We start from the raw sequence: 16,928 nt of genomic DNA, 5'->3' as shown, positions 1-16,928 counted from the left end.
GCAGCCTGTAGCGTAGTGGTTAAGGTATATGACTGGGACCCGCAAGGTCGGTGGTTTGATTCTCGGTGTAGCCACAATAAGATCCGCACAGCCATTGGGCCCTTGAGCAAGGCCCTTAACCCTGCATTGCTCCGGGGGGGTTGTCTCCTGCCTAGTCTAATCAACTGTATGTCGCGCTGGATAAGAGCGTCTGCCAAATGCCAATAATGCAATGTAATGAAATGAAATATGTTGGCTGTTTTCCAATGTGAACTGTCTTGATCATGTGTTGATAGATAGTTTAATACGTAAAATATTGAGCGCCATTTAGCTGTCGAATGTGAATATGCCCTTGAAGCACAAAAGTGGGTTGCAGAAAAGAAAGGATAAAAAAGGACCAAGCTAATCGCTCAACTGCTACCTTGTTCCCAGTAGCGGTTAGGGTTAGGGTTAGCAATCACTGCACCCGACAGCGGCGAAACCTTGGAGGAGGGATAGCAAGCTAGATATAACATTAGCCTCATGTACTTTTTCAGAAGAAAATCCAGATACATCCGGCTGAAAAGTGAAAGTTTTCATTAATGTGAGCTAATTTCATTCTTACATTGCTCAATCTTGCAATGATTAATTAACATTAGTCAAAGTCCGTAAATGTACTTCACTCGCATTGCAATCAAATTAGCCAAGGAAGCAACTAATTCTCCCAGCAGTTACCGTGAATTAGATTTGTGTGTTCAATTGCAGGACTGGTTATCTGTTGCAAACTCAGCGTTCCACCAATGTTTAGTCGGGGTCAGTGTTTTTAAAACCTTATGATATAGAAAGTATAAATTGTATCGCTTAACAAAGCGGAGGCGACCAAATAGGTGTGTGGATGTGTGATTGGCCAAGTTTGGTCCGTTTAGTTTGATAAACTTCAGGAGGAATTATTAAGAATAAGTAGGCCACCTGCAGGCTTTCAGTGAATTAGGCATAAAAACACAGTGAACAGTGAATTTATTGTGTTGTGTTTTTCCTCTGATACTGACACATGAGTAGCCCATAGGTTTAAGCTATAGTTATGTAAACATCCCAGCTATAGTTTGTTGATTTGTTGACTTGCTGATTTGATTCAGTTACCATCCTCGTTGGTCCATGGTTATGACTTGATTTATACAAATGTTCTAAAGCAGGGGTCGGCAACCCTGGTCCTGGAGAGCCGCAGGGTGTGCTGGCTTTCGTTGTTGCTTGGCATTAATTGATCAATGAAAGCCGTTGATTACACAGTTAACTCACCTCACCTGGTTTCTTGGGTCTGAGTCGCTTGCTTATTTTAAGGTGGAGACGAAAGCCAGCACACCCTGCGGCTCTCCAGTACCAGGGTTGCCGACCCCTGTTCTAAAGTATCGCAAACGATGTAGCCTGTGTCCCAATAATCAAAGTTACTCATGAGCCAAATAAAATCCAAAGTGTTGTCTGTAAAATATCTCTCAAATGGTGCTGTTTGTGTGTGTGTGTGTGCGTGCATAAGTTATATGCGTTTCCATGTGCGTGCCTGCATCTTAGAGGAAGGGCCCATAAAACAAATCTTCCACCGGGGCACATCCTAATTAGCTGCTGCCACTGGTTGATCTCAATGGATTTTCACACACACTCGTCTCTAGAGTTTGCAAAGAACGGTGCAAAAAAACCCCAAAGAAAATCCAGTGAGCACCAATTGAGAGACGTCAGAGGACCAGTCTGGCCAAATCTGACAGGAAGGTGACAGTTACAACTGTGGTATGCAGGAGAGCATCTCTGGACACACAATGCCTCAAACCTCTTAAGTGGATAGGTAACAGCAGCAGAAGACCAATAAGACTAATAAATACCTAAAAGTGCTCACTGAGTGTATACGAAATGTTGCTAAACAGGCTGTTTTTTAGCTTTGCATTATTTTTGTTCACCATTTATGCTCTTTTCATTTAGCTCAAATGGTCTGTTGCCCACACAAACCAGATCCCTTCCCAGGCAGTACTGCTGGCTGTCTACCTGGAACTATAGACTGGTTAAAGAATCATGGTCCTTTTTCAATAATTCATGGCAGATAGCAGGGTAGAAAATAAATCCCAAAAAAGTACCTCTCTGGAAGCTACATCCGGTCCTGAGACTTTTTTTAATTAAACTGAAAATGTAAACCACCTCCTTTTTTTTGTGCAACATTTACAGACCTGCTCAACACTCAAAGCCATACAATAGGTTTGCAATGAAAAAGGAAAAAGAGCTTCATAAAGAGGTATTTATAGTGGTTAAAAAAGCCGATAATCTGGTTAATTTTTAAACTCCAAACATATTAGAACCTTCAGCAATTAAATCACTGCTTGTGTACAGACACAGTACGCGTTGCCGGGGCAGGAAGGACAGAGTCTCCTCCAATACTGAAACAGGGGAAGATCAGTTTCCAGAGTATAGAATAGGAAAAGAGTAGGCGTTTTACACACAGTGGGACTCATGCCTAGTGTTGGCTCATTTACTAGTCAAAGGCTTGAGAGGGGAGGTCACACCACACAGGTCACAAGACTGTCATTGGAGTGTTCAGAAATAGAAAGAGGCCACATTTATTAATGGACTCATTTAATAATTCAGTGATATAGCTTGTGTTAACGCCAAGTCGTTTGTTGCTTTGTTTAATAAAACAAATGGCAAAGCCTACACAATTCCAGGGAGATTGTAGCTTATGTAAAGAATTTGCTGTTCTTAGTGTGGTAGCCTAATACAAAAGGAATGAAGTGTACAGAAATGATTATCCACATTCATTTGAATTTCCCTCACCACAACAGTTGCAGACCAGTTCCCCACAATATAAACCGGTACAAGCAGAACTGATAAATTATAATTATGCCAATTATTTCACACCCTTCAATTACATGCTGCAAAGTGCATCATAGGATCAGCATCATTTCAACTATAAGGCCAGCAAACCATGTAAAGGGTCATGCCCTGGAAGAGCAAGGTTACCTTGACAAAGCAAATTGGTTTACATCAGTTTTACACAAGTCAATGTATTGAACAGCAAATGTCAAGCAAATTGTACCAACTGTCTTTTGCAGATTCCAACAAGCTGAAGATCCAGGGACAGGTATGCAGCCATGGAAAACCACACCTTCCAAGAGACAAAGTTACTCATCCCCTGCCTGGAAGGTGAGAGGATAGTCCAGGGTCACGCCATGTGGACCCAGCGATTAAGTTCTTGAGGGTCAGAGTGCCTCCCGGGTCGTCACTGCCAGCGCCTGCCGGGTCGTCACTGCCAGTGCTGTTGCTCATGGGGGGCACCGTGCCGCCTGGGTCATCACTGCCGGTGCCTGCCGGGTCGTCACTGCCAGTGCCTGCCGGGTCGTCACTGCCAGTGCTGTTGCTCATGGGGGGCGGTGTGCCTCCCGGGTCGTCACTGCCAGTGCCTGCCGGGTCGTCACTGCCAGTGCTGTTGCTCATGGGGGGCGGTGTGCCTCCCGGGTCATCACTGCCAGTGCCTGCCGGGTCGTCACTGCCAGTGCTGTTGCTCATGGGGGGCGGTGTGCCTTCCGGGTCGTCACTGCCAATGCCTGCCGGGTCGTCACTGCCAGTGCTGTTGCTCATGGGGGGCGGTGTGCCTCCCGGGTCGTCACTGCCAGTGCCTGCCGGGTCGTCACTGCCAGTGCTGTTGCTCATGGGGGGCGGTGTGCCTCCCGGGTCGTCACTGCCAGTGCTGTTGCTCATGGGGGGCGGTGTGCCTCCCGGGTCGTCACTGCCAGTGCCTGCCGGGTCGTCACTGCCAGTGCTGTTGCTCATGGGGGGCGGTGTGCCTCCCGGGTCATCACTGCCAGTGCCTGCCGGGTCGTCACTGCCAGTGCTGTTGCTCATGGGGGGCGGTGTGCCTCCCGGGTCGTCACTGCCAGTGCCTGCCGGGTCGTCACTGCCAGTGCTGTTGCTCATGGGGGGCGGTGTGCCTCCCGGGTCATCACTGCCAGTGCCTGCCGGGTCGTCACTGCCAGTGCTGTTGCTCATGGGGGGCGGTGTGCCTCCCGGGTCGTCACTGCCAGTGCCTGCCGGGTCGTCACTGCCAGTGCTGTTGCTCATGGGGGGCGCCGTGCCGCCTGGGTCATCACTGCTGGTGCCTGCCGGGTCGTCACTGCCAGTGCTGTTGCTCATGGGGGGCGGTGTGCCTCCCGGGTCGTCACTGCCAGTGCCTGCCGGGTCGTCACTGCCAGTGCTGTTGCTCATGGGGGGCGGTGTGCCTCCCGGGTCGTCACTGCCAGCGCCTGCCGGGTCGTCACTGCCAGTGCTGTTGCTCATGGGGGGCTCCGTGCCGCCTGGGTCATCACTGCTGGTGCCTGCCGGGTCATCACTGCCAGTGCTGTTGCTCATGGGGGGCGCCGTGCCGCCTGGGTCATCACTGCTGGTGCCTGCCGGGTCGTCACTGCCAGTGCTGTTGCTCATGGGGGGCGGTGTGCCTCCCGGGTCGTCACTGCCGGTGTTGCTCTCAGGGGGCACCAGTCCATCCCCACCCATGACTACAGAATCAACAAGTTTGTGAAGGCCATGTAGTGGATAACCTGAACAGTAAACAAAGTTAAGCATACAAAGAACAGCAAATGGCACAATTTAAAGACACTGCAGCTGGGCCTTCCCAAATCAGCTAATCTTATGCACTGCCAATTACCTTTATATAATTATAAAAATGAATGAATTTTAAAAAAAAACCTAGAGTAATTCAACTACCTTAACAATCAATTACTAAACAAACAAAATCACCTCCATCGCCACAAACACACAGCCCAAGGAGCAGAAACCACCAACCCATTGCAATCCCAGAGTACTACACACATTCAACTGCAACCAAGAAGCCTTTGCTTATTTATCCTTTCAATAAAGCACCCAAGGTGATCTTAATTAATATGATTTGTCTTGTTAAGGCAGAATGGTCACCTTTCATCCAAAAATGCAAACTAATGCAAATAATGCAAGATTGTATGTCAATTTGGAAAGCCTTGGTACATGGTTTCCAGTTGTTTAATTGTCTGTAATATTAACAATGTATTGATGGCACTAGCCTAAATTAAAGCTGTTGTGCGCCTGAAATCGTTTTGACTAAATGGAGTGCCGTCTTAATTAATTAGTCTACATTCCATACACAAAGTGAGAAAACCCTTTGGGATGTTTTTGCTATCGGCTTATTATTCTGATTCCTGCCATCTGTGTTAAACAATCTCACTTTGTAGCAATCTTTTTCATGATAATATCTCAAACAATATAGGCTAGATATTGGTCTTGATTATTCAGCAAATGTTTGATTATTAATCCAGCAAAAGAAACTAAACGGGTTGAGTAGGGTAGACTACTGCTCGGTTTTACGATTTTTTTTCAGCGCACTGCCCACCACTACCTACCTATTTATAAAATGTTATATACTTTTATGACACGAAGAAAACGGATTTCCTAGTACGCTACACGCAATCGCTACATTCATTGATGTTTCTTATTCAGTTATAAACATAATTGCAAAATAATCAAGACCAATATATAGCCTATAGTGTTTGAGATATTATCATGACAAAGAGATACGATATTTTTTTTTAAAATCACAACAAATAGAATAATAGGCCTCTCGCAAAAAAGTCCTGAAGTTTTCTGAATCCTATCTCACTTTGTATCTTTTCCTTCGTCGGTCACGCTATCCATACTGCGGATCTACATTGTGTTTTACGGTAATGACGACAACATACAGCTGAAATCTCCACGACTCGCTCGTTAAATAATCCGAATGATACCGTTTGGTTATTTTAAACACTCAATAATAAAATAATAACATTTGGACAATACTCCAAAATATTATTAATTATTTTTAATGAATGGCAATTTTTAAAAACCTATAAAGGCCGAATTTTGAACTGTTTTCAAAATTCCACAATATTCATGAAAATGACCTTCGCGTGTGTCCGTGCATATCGATTACCTGCGTTTTTACAGTGGGTATTTAGAATAATGGAATAGCAAACTCTTCCGCAAAATATTCACTATTCAATTCAATACATGCCAAAAAATCTAGAAAAAATTTAAATCAAACTGTTTTCAGGAAATACCAGGTAGGGTATGATTTATTTTATTGATTTTTGAAAAGTGTCATGTATTGAATGCAATTACCATCTTGGGGGATTTTGCAATCCCATGATTCAAAATTCCTACAGTTGTGCAAAAAAGTTGTGCAATCATTAGCATGTTTACCTGGCATAGTGCTCTTCAAGGTCTACCTGGTATTTCCTGAAAACAGTTTGCCGGGTTCTTGCACCCATTTGGTGAAAATTATATATACAGTTGGATAATTCAGTTTGTACGTTTTCAATTATATCAATAAGTTCCCACCAGTCGTGATAAATGCAATATTTTTAAGCATTCCTGCAGTGTTTTATTTATAACGGACACTACTTTTTCTCATAACTTAGTCACGCAGTCGCTGCATGACGTGAATAATCAATCCTGGATCTGTCGATGGGCCTTATAGCGTCGCATGTTGAAGCTATCCCTTAAGCAACCTCCTATAGGATAGTTCGGGAAACACACCTAGAAAAGTAAACAACTTTAGTAAGGTATACCTTTCGAATCTTCGTAAAACGCTAAGAGACGCCGTTATCGGGAAATGTGGCCCAAAGCTTTTGAGATGTAACAATGAATTTGAGGTTAAAGTGCCAAAAATATGCTTACCACAATTTCACTATTTCTTACCAGAAACATCATCAGGGGCAAATGTAGTTTAATTAAGAAATGTGTATGCTCTGCTTGAGATTACTATGGAATGAATGTGTGCGTGCTATAGCAAATTGTGAAAATATATGTATAAATATGTATTTTCTTTATTTAGTGGTCAACCGTGACAACATAAGACGTATAACTACGAAGCGATTTAAACGGGACAAAGTCATACTTTTTTATTGGCTCTGTATTCCACAATTATAGAATTATAATCTAACAGAGCGCATGATCTTGATGTGCAGATTCTCCGAAATTGTATTTTTACCATTTTGGTTTCACCTTTGATAAATTACAGCACTTTTTATACATGCAGTGAGCTCCATCATTTGGGAAATGCATTTTTTAACGTACTACACAATTTTATATTTGTAATGAAACAATTCCGTGAGATCAATTTTTCGTGTAGTCCACTGTATTCCCACATTTTGACATAAATAATGTGATGTTCTTTAATTGTTTTCTATTCTCGTAAAGGCCTGAATATGACAAAAGTGAATAAACTCCGGTATGTGCATGAAACAATCTACTGGGAAGAACAACGATATTGAGTTAGACCAGTGTATGTTAGAATTTCACGTGAATTTCATGTTGCCTAACGATCAACGCATTATTTCATTCCAAATGTCGGCTTCACCATTACAGTACAGTAACTGTGTCGACGCATTGACAGTGGGTAGCCTACTTCAGCAAGCTAGATAACATTAAACCGAAATTAAATGGTCTAAAGTGTCGCAGTATTTTACACAAAATGACTCAAACAATGGGACTCGCCTTTGCAATAAATAAACGTTCTTTAATGTCTTCTTATTTTATGAAGCTTAATTAACTGTCACGTCCGTAACGTTCAAAAAGACACTGACTAGATTGATTAGAAAAAGGAACCAATTATAGATCACAGATCACCTCCGTGAAAGTTACACTTACATATACATTTGCATATACATTTTTAATACAACCCTATTTCAAACGCCTGTTTTACAGAATCATTTCCTCAAAAACGTGGCGGACGTTACACTAGCGGTTGCAGTCGGGCTCTCATCTTTACGAGATCCTAAAATGATCAATTAAAACTTACATTCGATTAATTTTGCCTTATATACCTCTCAATTTCATAAAAAAAATAAAATAAAATAAAAAATAAAAAAACTATGCAAAGTTGAGCTCTTTCAAAAAGCTTTTAAATGTAGTTGACTGAAAGACCTATTTTAGTGATAATGCATCCTGCACCGTAATGGTAATAACATGCCATTTCATTAATACAATGGAAAAAGTCCCTACCCTAAAATATACTTCCTGAGGGTAAATGTGAAAGAAGTTTCATTGGGAAGTAAGTAAGTTTATTTTTTCATGCTCAGGTTGACATTACTGTGGATTTGCCCTGTTACAGCTCTGGAAACAGCAGACGGCAGTTTCATGTCTTGTGTGATGCCTCTGAGCAAGCCTACGGCTCTGTAGCTCATTTGCGCTCAGAAGACCCAAAGGGTAAAATGTTACCTTCCCGATGGCCCACTTTAGAGTAGCTCCTAAACGACAGTTGTCCATACCCAGATTGGAGCTCAACGCAGTCCTAAACTGAGCACAGTTGCCTGAGGTAGTGCACAAGGAGTTAACTCTGCCTATAGAGAAAACAGTTATGTGGTCAGACTCCACTACTGTCCTGTCCTGGCTCCAGTCAGAGTCATTCAGGTGGGCACAAGGGGAGCAGGGATACAGTATCTCACTTATACCTGGCACTACATCAGCTCAAACTACAATCCAGCTGATGATATAACCAGAGGAAAGTCCCTTCAAGGGTTAGTTCCCCCCAAACAGATGGCATGATGGTCCGTTGTTCCTACATCAGTCCCCTGACCAATGGCCTCAGCCTCCTCCAGGCTTGGTAACAGAGACCGCAGAAAAACTAAGGAAATCAACCTTCTGTGGATGGACCCAGAATTCTGGGATGCAGATGTCAGTCAATTCACTACCGTCCTGACCCTGTTAGAGGCCACAGCCCAGCAGATTCATGATGCAGCAGGCACATCCAGTCCCCCCACTGCACAGCTTGATACTTTCAAAGAAGAAATCACCTGCCTGAAAAGGGGTAGTCTGCAAACAGAGCTTGCCAAGCAGCAAATACACTTTGAGTTCAATCCACCTAATGCATCTAATTTTGGAGGAATTTGGGAAAGGGTTATCCGCACCCTGAAGTACGCCCTGCATGTTACACTTGGTGCCCAGTCTGCAACAGAAGAAGTGTTAAGGACTTTGTTAGTTGAGATTGAGGGTATCCTCATTTCTAAGCCACTAGGCTATATGTTACAGATCCTGACCCTGTCACCGCAAATTCTCTTCTGATGGGGCGGCCAGATCCTTCCCTTCCACGAGTAGTGTATGCAGACACTGAGACCTGGTGCTACAGTCAGGTGCTTGCTGACCAATTCTGGGCCCAGTTCCTCAAGAACTACCTTCCATCTTTGCAGTCTAGAAGTCATGATTTTAGACCCTCAGCTAACCAGAGCCCTGTGGCCAGTTGGTCAGATTACCCAAATCCACCCTGGGAAGGATGGTCTTGTCCGGGTTGCAGAAGTAAAGAGCAAAAACAGGACCTACACCTGACCCATTGCCCGCTTAAGCTGCCACCCATCCCAGAAGACACAGCCACCTCCGCTACGGTTCTCAAGTGTAATCGATCCTTTGGACAAATGTATCCTAAATATAGGGGCTGCTGTACAAAATTGCGATTGGGCTATAGGCTAAGTATTATATCGTAATGTATAAAGTTTAGGTCTTGCTCTCCTGTTGGCCCAAAGGACACAGACTCTTGTCTTATCAGTGGTTCTCAGCAGTCACTCCTCCATGCCTGAAGACTGTGGTTCAGAGCTCCAGTAATGTGGGCTCCTGATTTCCTTATAGATTCCTTATATTACATTACATTACATTATTGGCATTTGGCAGACGCTCTTATCCAGAGCGACGTACAGTTGATTAGACTAAGCAGGAGACAATCCTCCCCTGGAGCAACGCAGGGTTAAGGGCCTCGCTCAAGGGCCCAACGGCTGTGCGGATCTTATTGTGGCTACACCGGGATTAGAACCACCGACCTTGCGTCTCCCAGTCATTTACCTTAACCACTACGCTACAGGCTGCTTATATTGGCTGTTCTAGTTTATTTAGTCCCTTCTACCTGTATGTGTGCATTCCTGATGCTTAAGTTAGTGATTGGTGTGCTAAGTTTGCTTGAGTGTGCATGTTTGTATGTTTAAGATTTAATTACTGATCTAGTTTGGTATATTCACTTTAGCTACAGTAAGATTTAATTGCACTAGTCCAGTTCTATTACTAGCATTTGGTCCATATTATATATGTTTATCGTGTGCTATGCCTGTTGAATATTACTGGTTTTAATAAATTAATAACATACTTCTTAATGCTACAAGTAGCTATATAGTTGCTTGTAGTTGTGGTGAATGCTAGTAGCTTCAGAGCACCTGGGTGATGTGTGCTGCCATTTAGTACCTTCCTGCGCATCTCTGACCACAAGAGGGTGCTGTAGCACTATAGTAGAATTCAGTCAGGAAATTAATTGTTACAATGCATACAGCATTGATGTAAATACTATTGTGTTTACTGATATTGCATCTGTATCCTAATTTCCTATATTTTGGACAGTGTAATGATTATTATTGTGATCAATATGATTCCCATTGATTGTATAGCAGTATAATGTCTGCTATTGACTTATTGACATTGTTATATTCACTGTTTCCTTTCAGACCATAGACACACACCCCCAACTACCTATGTACATAAACTATGAACCAGACATTCTGAATCCTGTGTCCTGGCTGATGCCCCTTGCCTGATCCAGCCTATTCATCTATCCACCTCCTTTACAGCTCAGTGAGTGTATTTTATCATTTAAAATAAAACAAAGCCTGTCTGGTTTCTCTTGTAATATGTTGATCATTGTAGGGTAACCATTGTAATATTGTAATAATTCTATAGTATAATATAATGGCAAGACAATATGAACATGCTTTAATGTACTAAAGCATTACATGGGTGTAGAATGGGTGGTGGATGATTTAAAAAAAAAAAAAAAAATGTCCAGGCAGTCATAGTTAGGGGCCTTGGGATGACAAATTGCCCACAGGCACATTGCACACAGTTTTGAGTTGGCTCTGTTGGTAAGCAATTTATTTCCTCCTACACTGGCAGGAGAAACTGTAAAGCAGCAACTGAGCAGTCTGGGACATACCCTATTTCGCAGGCAAATACAGAATTTAGCACTGCGTTTAGATGCTCTGAAGTCTGGCAAACAGGCAACCTCTTCTTTTATACAAATCAGGAGCAAATGATGTGGGTGGACCCAGCCCAGTCAGCCCATCCCAGGAAACAACGGTTCCTTTCATGTAAAATTGTACCCCCTTGGTAAAATTATCACAGATCAACAACATAAACTTAGGACATTTATTTTTCATCGCCATTTATTGTTCGCTTCCTTTTGTCATGTGTGTTTCATTTTCAGACAAGGTCTTGATAACTAGACCATTTCACATTTGCACTCGGTGTGTTGTACACAGCAACCTTTCCCTCCATATTGGGGGGTATTATATAAGACTTATGTACACTTTTAAAGTTTAGTTGCAATGGAATGAAAGCGGATTTGTATTTCTTTTTTTAAATTAAGAGACGTATAGAGTGTATGTTTTGTGCATGGTGAGTTTTACATTGTTTGAGATTCAAACTACAGCACCAACAAATAAATATTCAACAATTACTGGTGATTTTACCTCAACAAAGATGTTTGCGTGTGTCTGTATGTCTGTGTCCATAAATGCCTGTAGCATGTAGAGAAACATAACAGTAGTCGACGTTCCAAGAAATACAAGTTTATTTAAGTGTAAACCAAAAAAAATAAAAATAAAATAAAACTGCATAGGAAATGTTTAAAGTCCATAAAAGACGACAGAAAAAGGCTGCAGGCAACCAGAATATATTATAGTCTCCTTTACCTCATTTAGACAGAAGACATGACTAAACTTCCTGCCAGTCCTGAGAAAGAGATGGGGGAGGGGGTGGTCAGGAGGGGGGGCTGTGGAGCGCTTGGAGAGCCCTGAGCCCCGAGCACCACCCTCCCCACACACATACACACACACATATAATACACCCAGAACCTGGGGGAGGAAGTGACACCAGCACCCATCTAAACTCAGCCAGTCACACATGACAGCCTTTCTTCATGGACTGTGAAGGGGGATACATTCAGAGGATTTCTGTCAAATGAAAACACACAATGTCAGCCACCCTCAGGACACAGTGGATGATTCTGGGAGAGAGTTCTGGTTGTGGGTATTTCCCCAACTGCTTAAAATGGGACGAGGACTAAGGATAACCAATACAGTCAGCAGATCAGGTCAGAATAATATCTCCCTAGGACCCAAAGGTCTGACACTCCTCCAGTCCTGGAGGAGTGTCAGTTGGTTCCTGAATTTTTGAAACAATAGTGAATTTGAAGCTGTTGATTGGCTTAAAAGTCCACACACTTTGTTCTCAAGGCCTTAACTGGCTGCTGGTTGAACACTTGCAGACAGTGCAGCTTCCAGGACTGGAGTTTGATACTCCTGGTATATAGTGTTTAAGTAATGCAGTGATACATTTTGGGATATTAAGTTATGCACTTTGGTGTGACATGATAGTGTTTTAATCTGTGTATCCGGTCTTCCCTGGCAGTTTTTCCAGTGAAAACAGTCCTGTGTCAAGCATTCTTTTGAGAATCTTCTCTCCCAGCGAGTGGTTGCATTAACACTATAGTCATGTCCCCTGTGTCCCTGTTAGCAACTGCTTTGTGGCACGTGAAAAACAGGTGACGTGGCAACCCTTTCCGTAAAAAACATACATTCCAAAAGGGTTGCCATGAATCCTTTAGTTTGGATTGTTAGAATTTTTTTTGTCAAACAAAAAGTAAAAATAAATGAAAACATCCTGAAGAATTTCAGAGTAACATTTCTTTTAGATCAAGAGGTAATGTGGTATATGAACACACACACACAGAAAAATAAATCTGACTAAATTTCTGAGGTATGAACATAAGAATCACTATAGCACTATGGGACACAACATTTTATTTAACTGAGCTCCCAAAACTCTGGGAGCTGGAAAGCTACCTGAGTTTTTTTTTTTTCTTTTTTTTTTTTTTTTTTCCCATATTTTTTTCTTTTTTAAGATTATACAATCATTAAAAGGTCTAAGACCATGCACATATTAACTGGTACACTCTGCCTTTTATTTTGTCTTTTTAATCTATAAGAGGCAAAGAAAGCTGATGGAACGGACAGCGATTTTTCAGTAAACCCGTAATGACAGCGGATCCAATCAAGACAAGACAGCAGTTTGCTCATTGGATGACTGCATTTAGACCAAACCTAATGCATACAAAACACCACCATTTGAGGTACACAAAGCTACAACCGCGAGCTGCTATGTTAAATAGTTGTAAAATGTATGCACTGGTGGGACGCCACTAACAGTAATGTGAAGCAAGGATGGGATTCACAATCTAATTCCCAACAACCCCACCCCCTTGGAAACATGTTGCAAGGGAACACCATTCACATTAATGATTTACCCTCAAAAAGAACCATTCCAAACGCACATAAAACACTGTACAAGAATTTTGAAGAGGTGTGGCTGTAGCCAATGTAATATATGTACAGGCTTGTGTGTTCTTTGGTCCAGTGGAACTCCTGCTTTGGCTGATAATGAAGTGTTTTTAACAGCACAACACCGCCTTTTTTAGACCAAACTGTCATTGCAGGGAGAATGTGGCTACATCCAAAAAGCACAGACGCAGATGTCTATTTGACAGGCTAACTTCTGTACAGAGCAGAGGAAAGAAAAAGCTATTATATCAAAGAATGTAGCAACAGAACTCAGTGTGATAACACCACTGGTGGCACTATAACGCTGCAAGACCTACAGATAATTTAAGTACAGTTTCAGCAGTTTCCTTTCATGTGCACAGGAGAATCTTTGGCAGTTTTGAGAGACATACAGCATTCTATGAAGTGTACAGACATATGCGTTGGGTATATGTCAACAGTATCCTGCTCCAATAGTGTTTAAGGCATGTGGACCATCTCAACACCCTAATGTTGCAGACGTGGCAGTAACATGATTGGGCTCTGTAAAGCTATTATTCTATAAAAGGGAGATACAATCTCACTGTCAAAACCACCCCCCACCCCAACGACCCATCAAGCACATATTTGTGTATGTAAATTTTAAAAACTATGCCCTCCCTGCTCATCTTTAGTTTTTAACAAATCACAAACACTTCTCTACTGACTTTTTAAAGCATGCATACATTGTTTGCCTCTTACAGAGTGAAGATCTAAGGATCTTAGAGTTAGAACTCTGCAACTTAATTGAAAGGTGAACAGAGACTGAACATTTCATAATACTGAAACACAAAAAAGGTTAAAAAAAAAACTCATCAGTGTTAGATGTTTGTTCAAAGCAGCAGGCTCTCTGTCCTAAAACTAGCGTGCACTTTTGTCTCTAACAATGTGCTAACAACTTGGTACATTTCTTCAACATATTCCTGTACACCACAGTTTGTACTATCAAGTGTTTTATGAGTTTTTGTAATAAAAAAAAAGGTTAATTCATCTCCATAACTGCTAAGGTAATGCTAGGTTGAGGTTTCTACAATGTCTTTGTTGAGGTAAAAGCGTTATTTTGAGGTCATTTTGATGATACATGAATTAAGTTTTGTAATAAAGAGGCAAAATGCTAATTTCCCAACAGATTTATAGAGGCAAACGGCCATTTGTAGTAAGTCTTAGTGGAAGCTGGGAACTGCACCTCACCTGTCTTAATGCAAGGAGAATGTACTGCAAGAAGAACCTTAATCTGAAGATCTAAAACTTGCACCTGATATTACGCACTTTCATACAAATTAATTATAATAGTTCAGCTGCTTCACCATAACCTGACAAAAGCGGCTTCGATTCATGTAATAATAAAAAAATTTAACTGTTAACTGGCGGGCTGCTGCTGCCAAACACACCCCCACCCCCCCACCCCCAATAATACAAAATAAAAAACTGAGCTAAGATCCATCTCTGCATTAACACCCTTCCCTAGATTCATTCCTTGTTACCCAGTTTCTCCAGTTCTATTTGGCACCACGCTACATGTGGGGTTAATTTTTGGCACATACTTCAGATTTGTCCTGAATTTGATCCTGCTATAATAAAAAGGCACAATTCATTTCATGGTTTAAATCAATCTGGTGGATGATGGTTCTACATCCAAGAGCAGATCCATGCATGTATAATTACAAAACATTATGTAAAGAGTTAGTACACAAATCCACTATCTTTTAAATCTGCTCCATGCAGAAAAATGTGACTGGTTTGGCCCTCAGACTAACGGCTGGATTCAATTTAATTCTCTGTTTCATACACAAAAAAAACCAAACAAAACAAAAAAATAAAGATTTCACTTCATTAGGGATTGATTCAATCTTGACCTGTGTGGAAAATAGTAATATGTCGTTACAGCTGATATTCGTTGTGAGGTTCAGATTTTAATGACAGCGAGTGTAATCAACCATGAATTGGGTCATATTCCATACTCCACTTTTCCCTGAGCTGATCCTGGAGCTAACTACAGATAGAAACATCAGACTTTAAAGATAATGCCACAATGCATGGCTGAAAAACTAAAGCACACAAACAACATTTTTAACTAAGTCTGACTGCAAAACATGGAGAAACACCAAGTCTGAGTGGATAAAGCTGCTCTTGGAAATCTACATAATTTATGTTACAACTTTTATTTAAAATATCTGCTGAATCTGGGCTTGAAATTAATGTTCTCTGGAAAGAGAATGTGAAAATTAACCCCAAGGAATGGTTTGCCAGATGCAGCCAGTACAATCCAAGAGGATCAGCCTCAGCAGACTAACTGATTGTGAAACTTGAGTTATACTGCGATTGAAACCAATAGGATTAAAAAAAGTACTTTCTTCCTGTCCAAGAAAGCATCAGTCAGCAAGTCCCTAATGCATTCCATACAGACTGTCGCCTCAAGCGATTTGTTGCAGAAGCAGGTAATGAAATTTAAATCATTCAGTACCTTCAATGTCAGTGTTTTATAGGACATAAAACAGCCAAAGACAGATATCTTTTTTTGGGGTGGTGGGGGCTTTTGAACACTCAGATTCACATTATAGAAGTGCAAAAAATTAAGTGGAATTCTACAGACTGTGTGTGTTTGTGTATATAGAGGTAATGACATTTGTGGAGGTAACAGGAATAATTAGATTAATCTGAAAAGAACATGAAAATAGTACTAAGTTGATAAGAGCACACACGATGAATGCCAGACAAAAGCTGACACTAAACATTGAGCTTTGAGTTTAATCTTTATACTTCAGACCTGCAGAACAACAATTACTATAAGTTTTGTCCCTCAGGTGGAAGTAAATCTGAGTAAAGCCTTTTCCAAAATGTCTTTCTTCAACAGCATTTCTCAAACATTGAGATAAATCTTCCATTTTCATCTTTGTCTCACCAAGTATTCAAAAAATCTGAGCCACTGGTACATCACCATTAGTATGGGTGCCTGGGGGTGGTCAGAAGGGGGTTCAAGCCATCCAAACAATTCAAAAGCTAAATTGTCATAAAGGGTAAAAAAAATATAAGAATTAGTCGGTGCCAAACGAAAGTAGCCCATTGTGCAGAAATTCTTACTTTGGTTCCTTCTTCTAGCTGGAATGAGACCTCCATTTTTAGAGGGCTGGCCTGAATGCACCTCAGATATATTTTTTAAATTAATAAATACAAACTGACTCAGCAGCAGTCCTCCAAGGTTTGGATTTAATCCATCCCAATCTCCAGAGCCAAATGGATTGGCTTTTACTGAAAAGCCCAAAGCCAATGGTTACTCAGCAGCCATGTCCTACAAAGGCCTAAAGCACGTCACCCCTTGGCGGTGGGAGCAATTACACTCAGCAATTACAGTCTTCATTCATTAAAGGGTAAAAACCATAGCAAGGAAATGAATGCCAACGAGGAAACGAAAGAAAACGCAGCTCACTGACAACAATTTTCAAACGCTTCAATTTAGAAAATGTAACTTTTTTTTAAAGAACATTTTAAAACTCAAATGACAGATGCAAGGGGTGTGTCATACAATATTTGGTTTCAAGAAAG

At 41.5% G+C, this 16,928-nt stretch overlaps 1 protein-coding gene across 2 annotated transcripts; it reads right to left on the bottom strand.

The window, feature by feature from the left end:
* Positions 1–2,440: 2,440 nt before the first annotated feature.
* Positions 2,441–4,878, bottom strand: LOC133136271 (cell surface glycoprotein 1-like). 2 transcript variants are annotated; one of them, XM_061253596.1, is made up of 3 exons: positions 4,729–4,878; positions 4,044–4,529; positions 2,441–3,947 (listed from the first exon to the last, which is right to left on the bottom strand). In XM_061253596.1, the coding sequence occupies exons 1-3, from the start codon at positions 4,775–4,777 to the stop codon at positions 3,121–3,123; spliced, it is 1,362 nt and encodes a 453-aa protein (XP_061109580.1). In that variant the 5' UTR covers positions 4,778–4,878; the 3' UTR covers positions 2,441–3,120. The 2 variants fall into 2 exon arrangements, with proteins under 2 accessions (XP_061109580.1, XP_061109579.1); XM_061253595.1 differs by having other exon boundaries at positions 2,441–4,529.
* Between the last annotated feature and the right edge of the window lie 12,050 nt (positions 4,879–16,928).

The sequence above is a fragment of the Conger conger genome, chromosome 9, assembly GCF_963514075.1.
Source record: "Conger conger chromosome 9, fConCon1.1, whole genome shotgun sequence".
NCBI classification, from domain to species: domain Eukaryota; kingdom Metazoa; phylum Chordata; class Actinopteri; order Anguilliformes; family Congridae; genus Conger; species Conger conger.
Note: the sequence above shows the minus strand (reverse complement) of the source record. Positions and strands in the feature narration are given on the sequence as shown.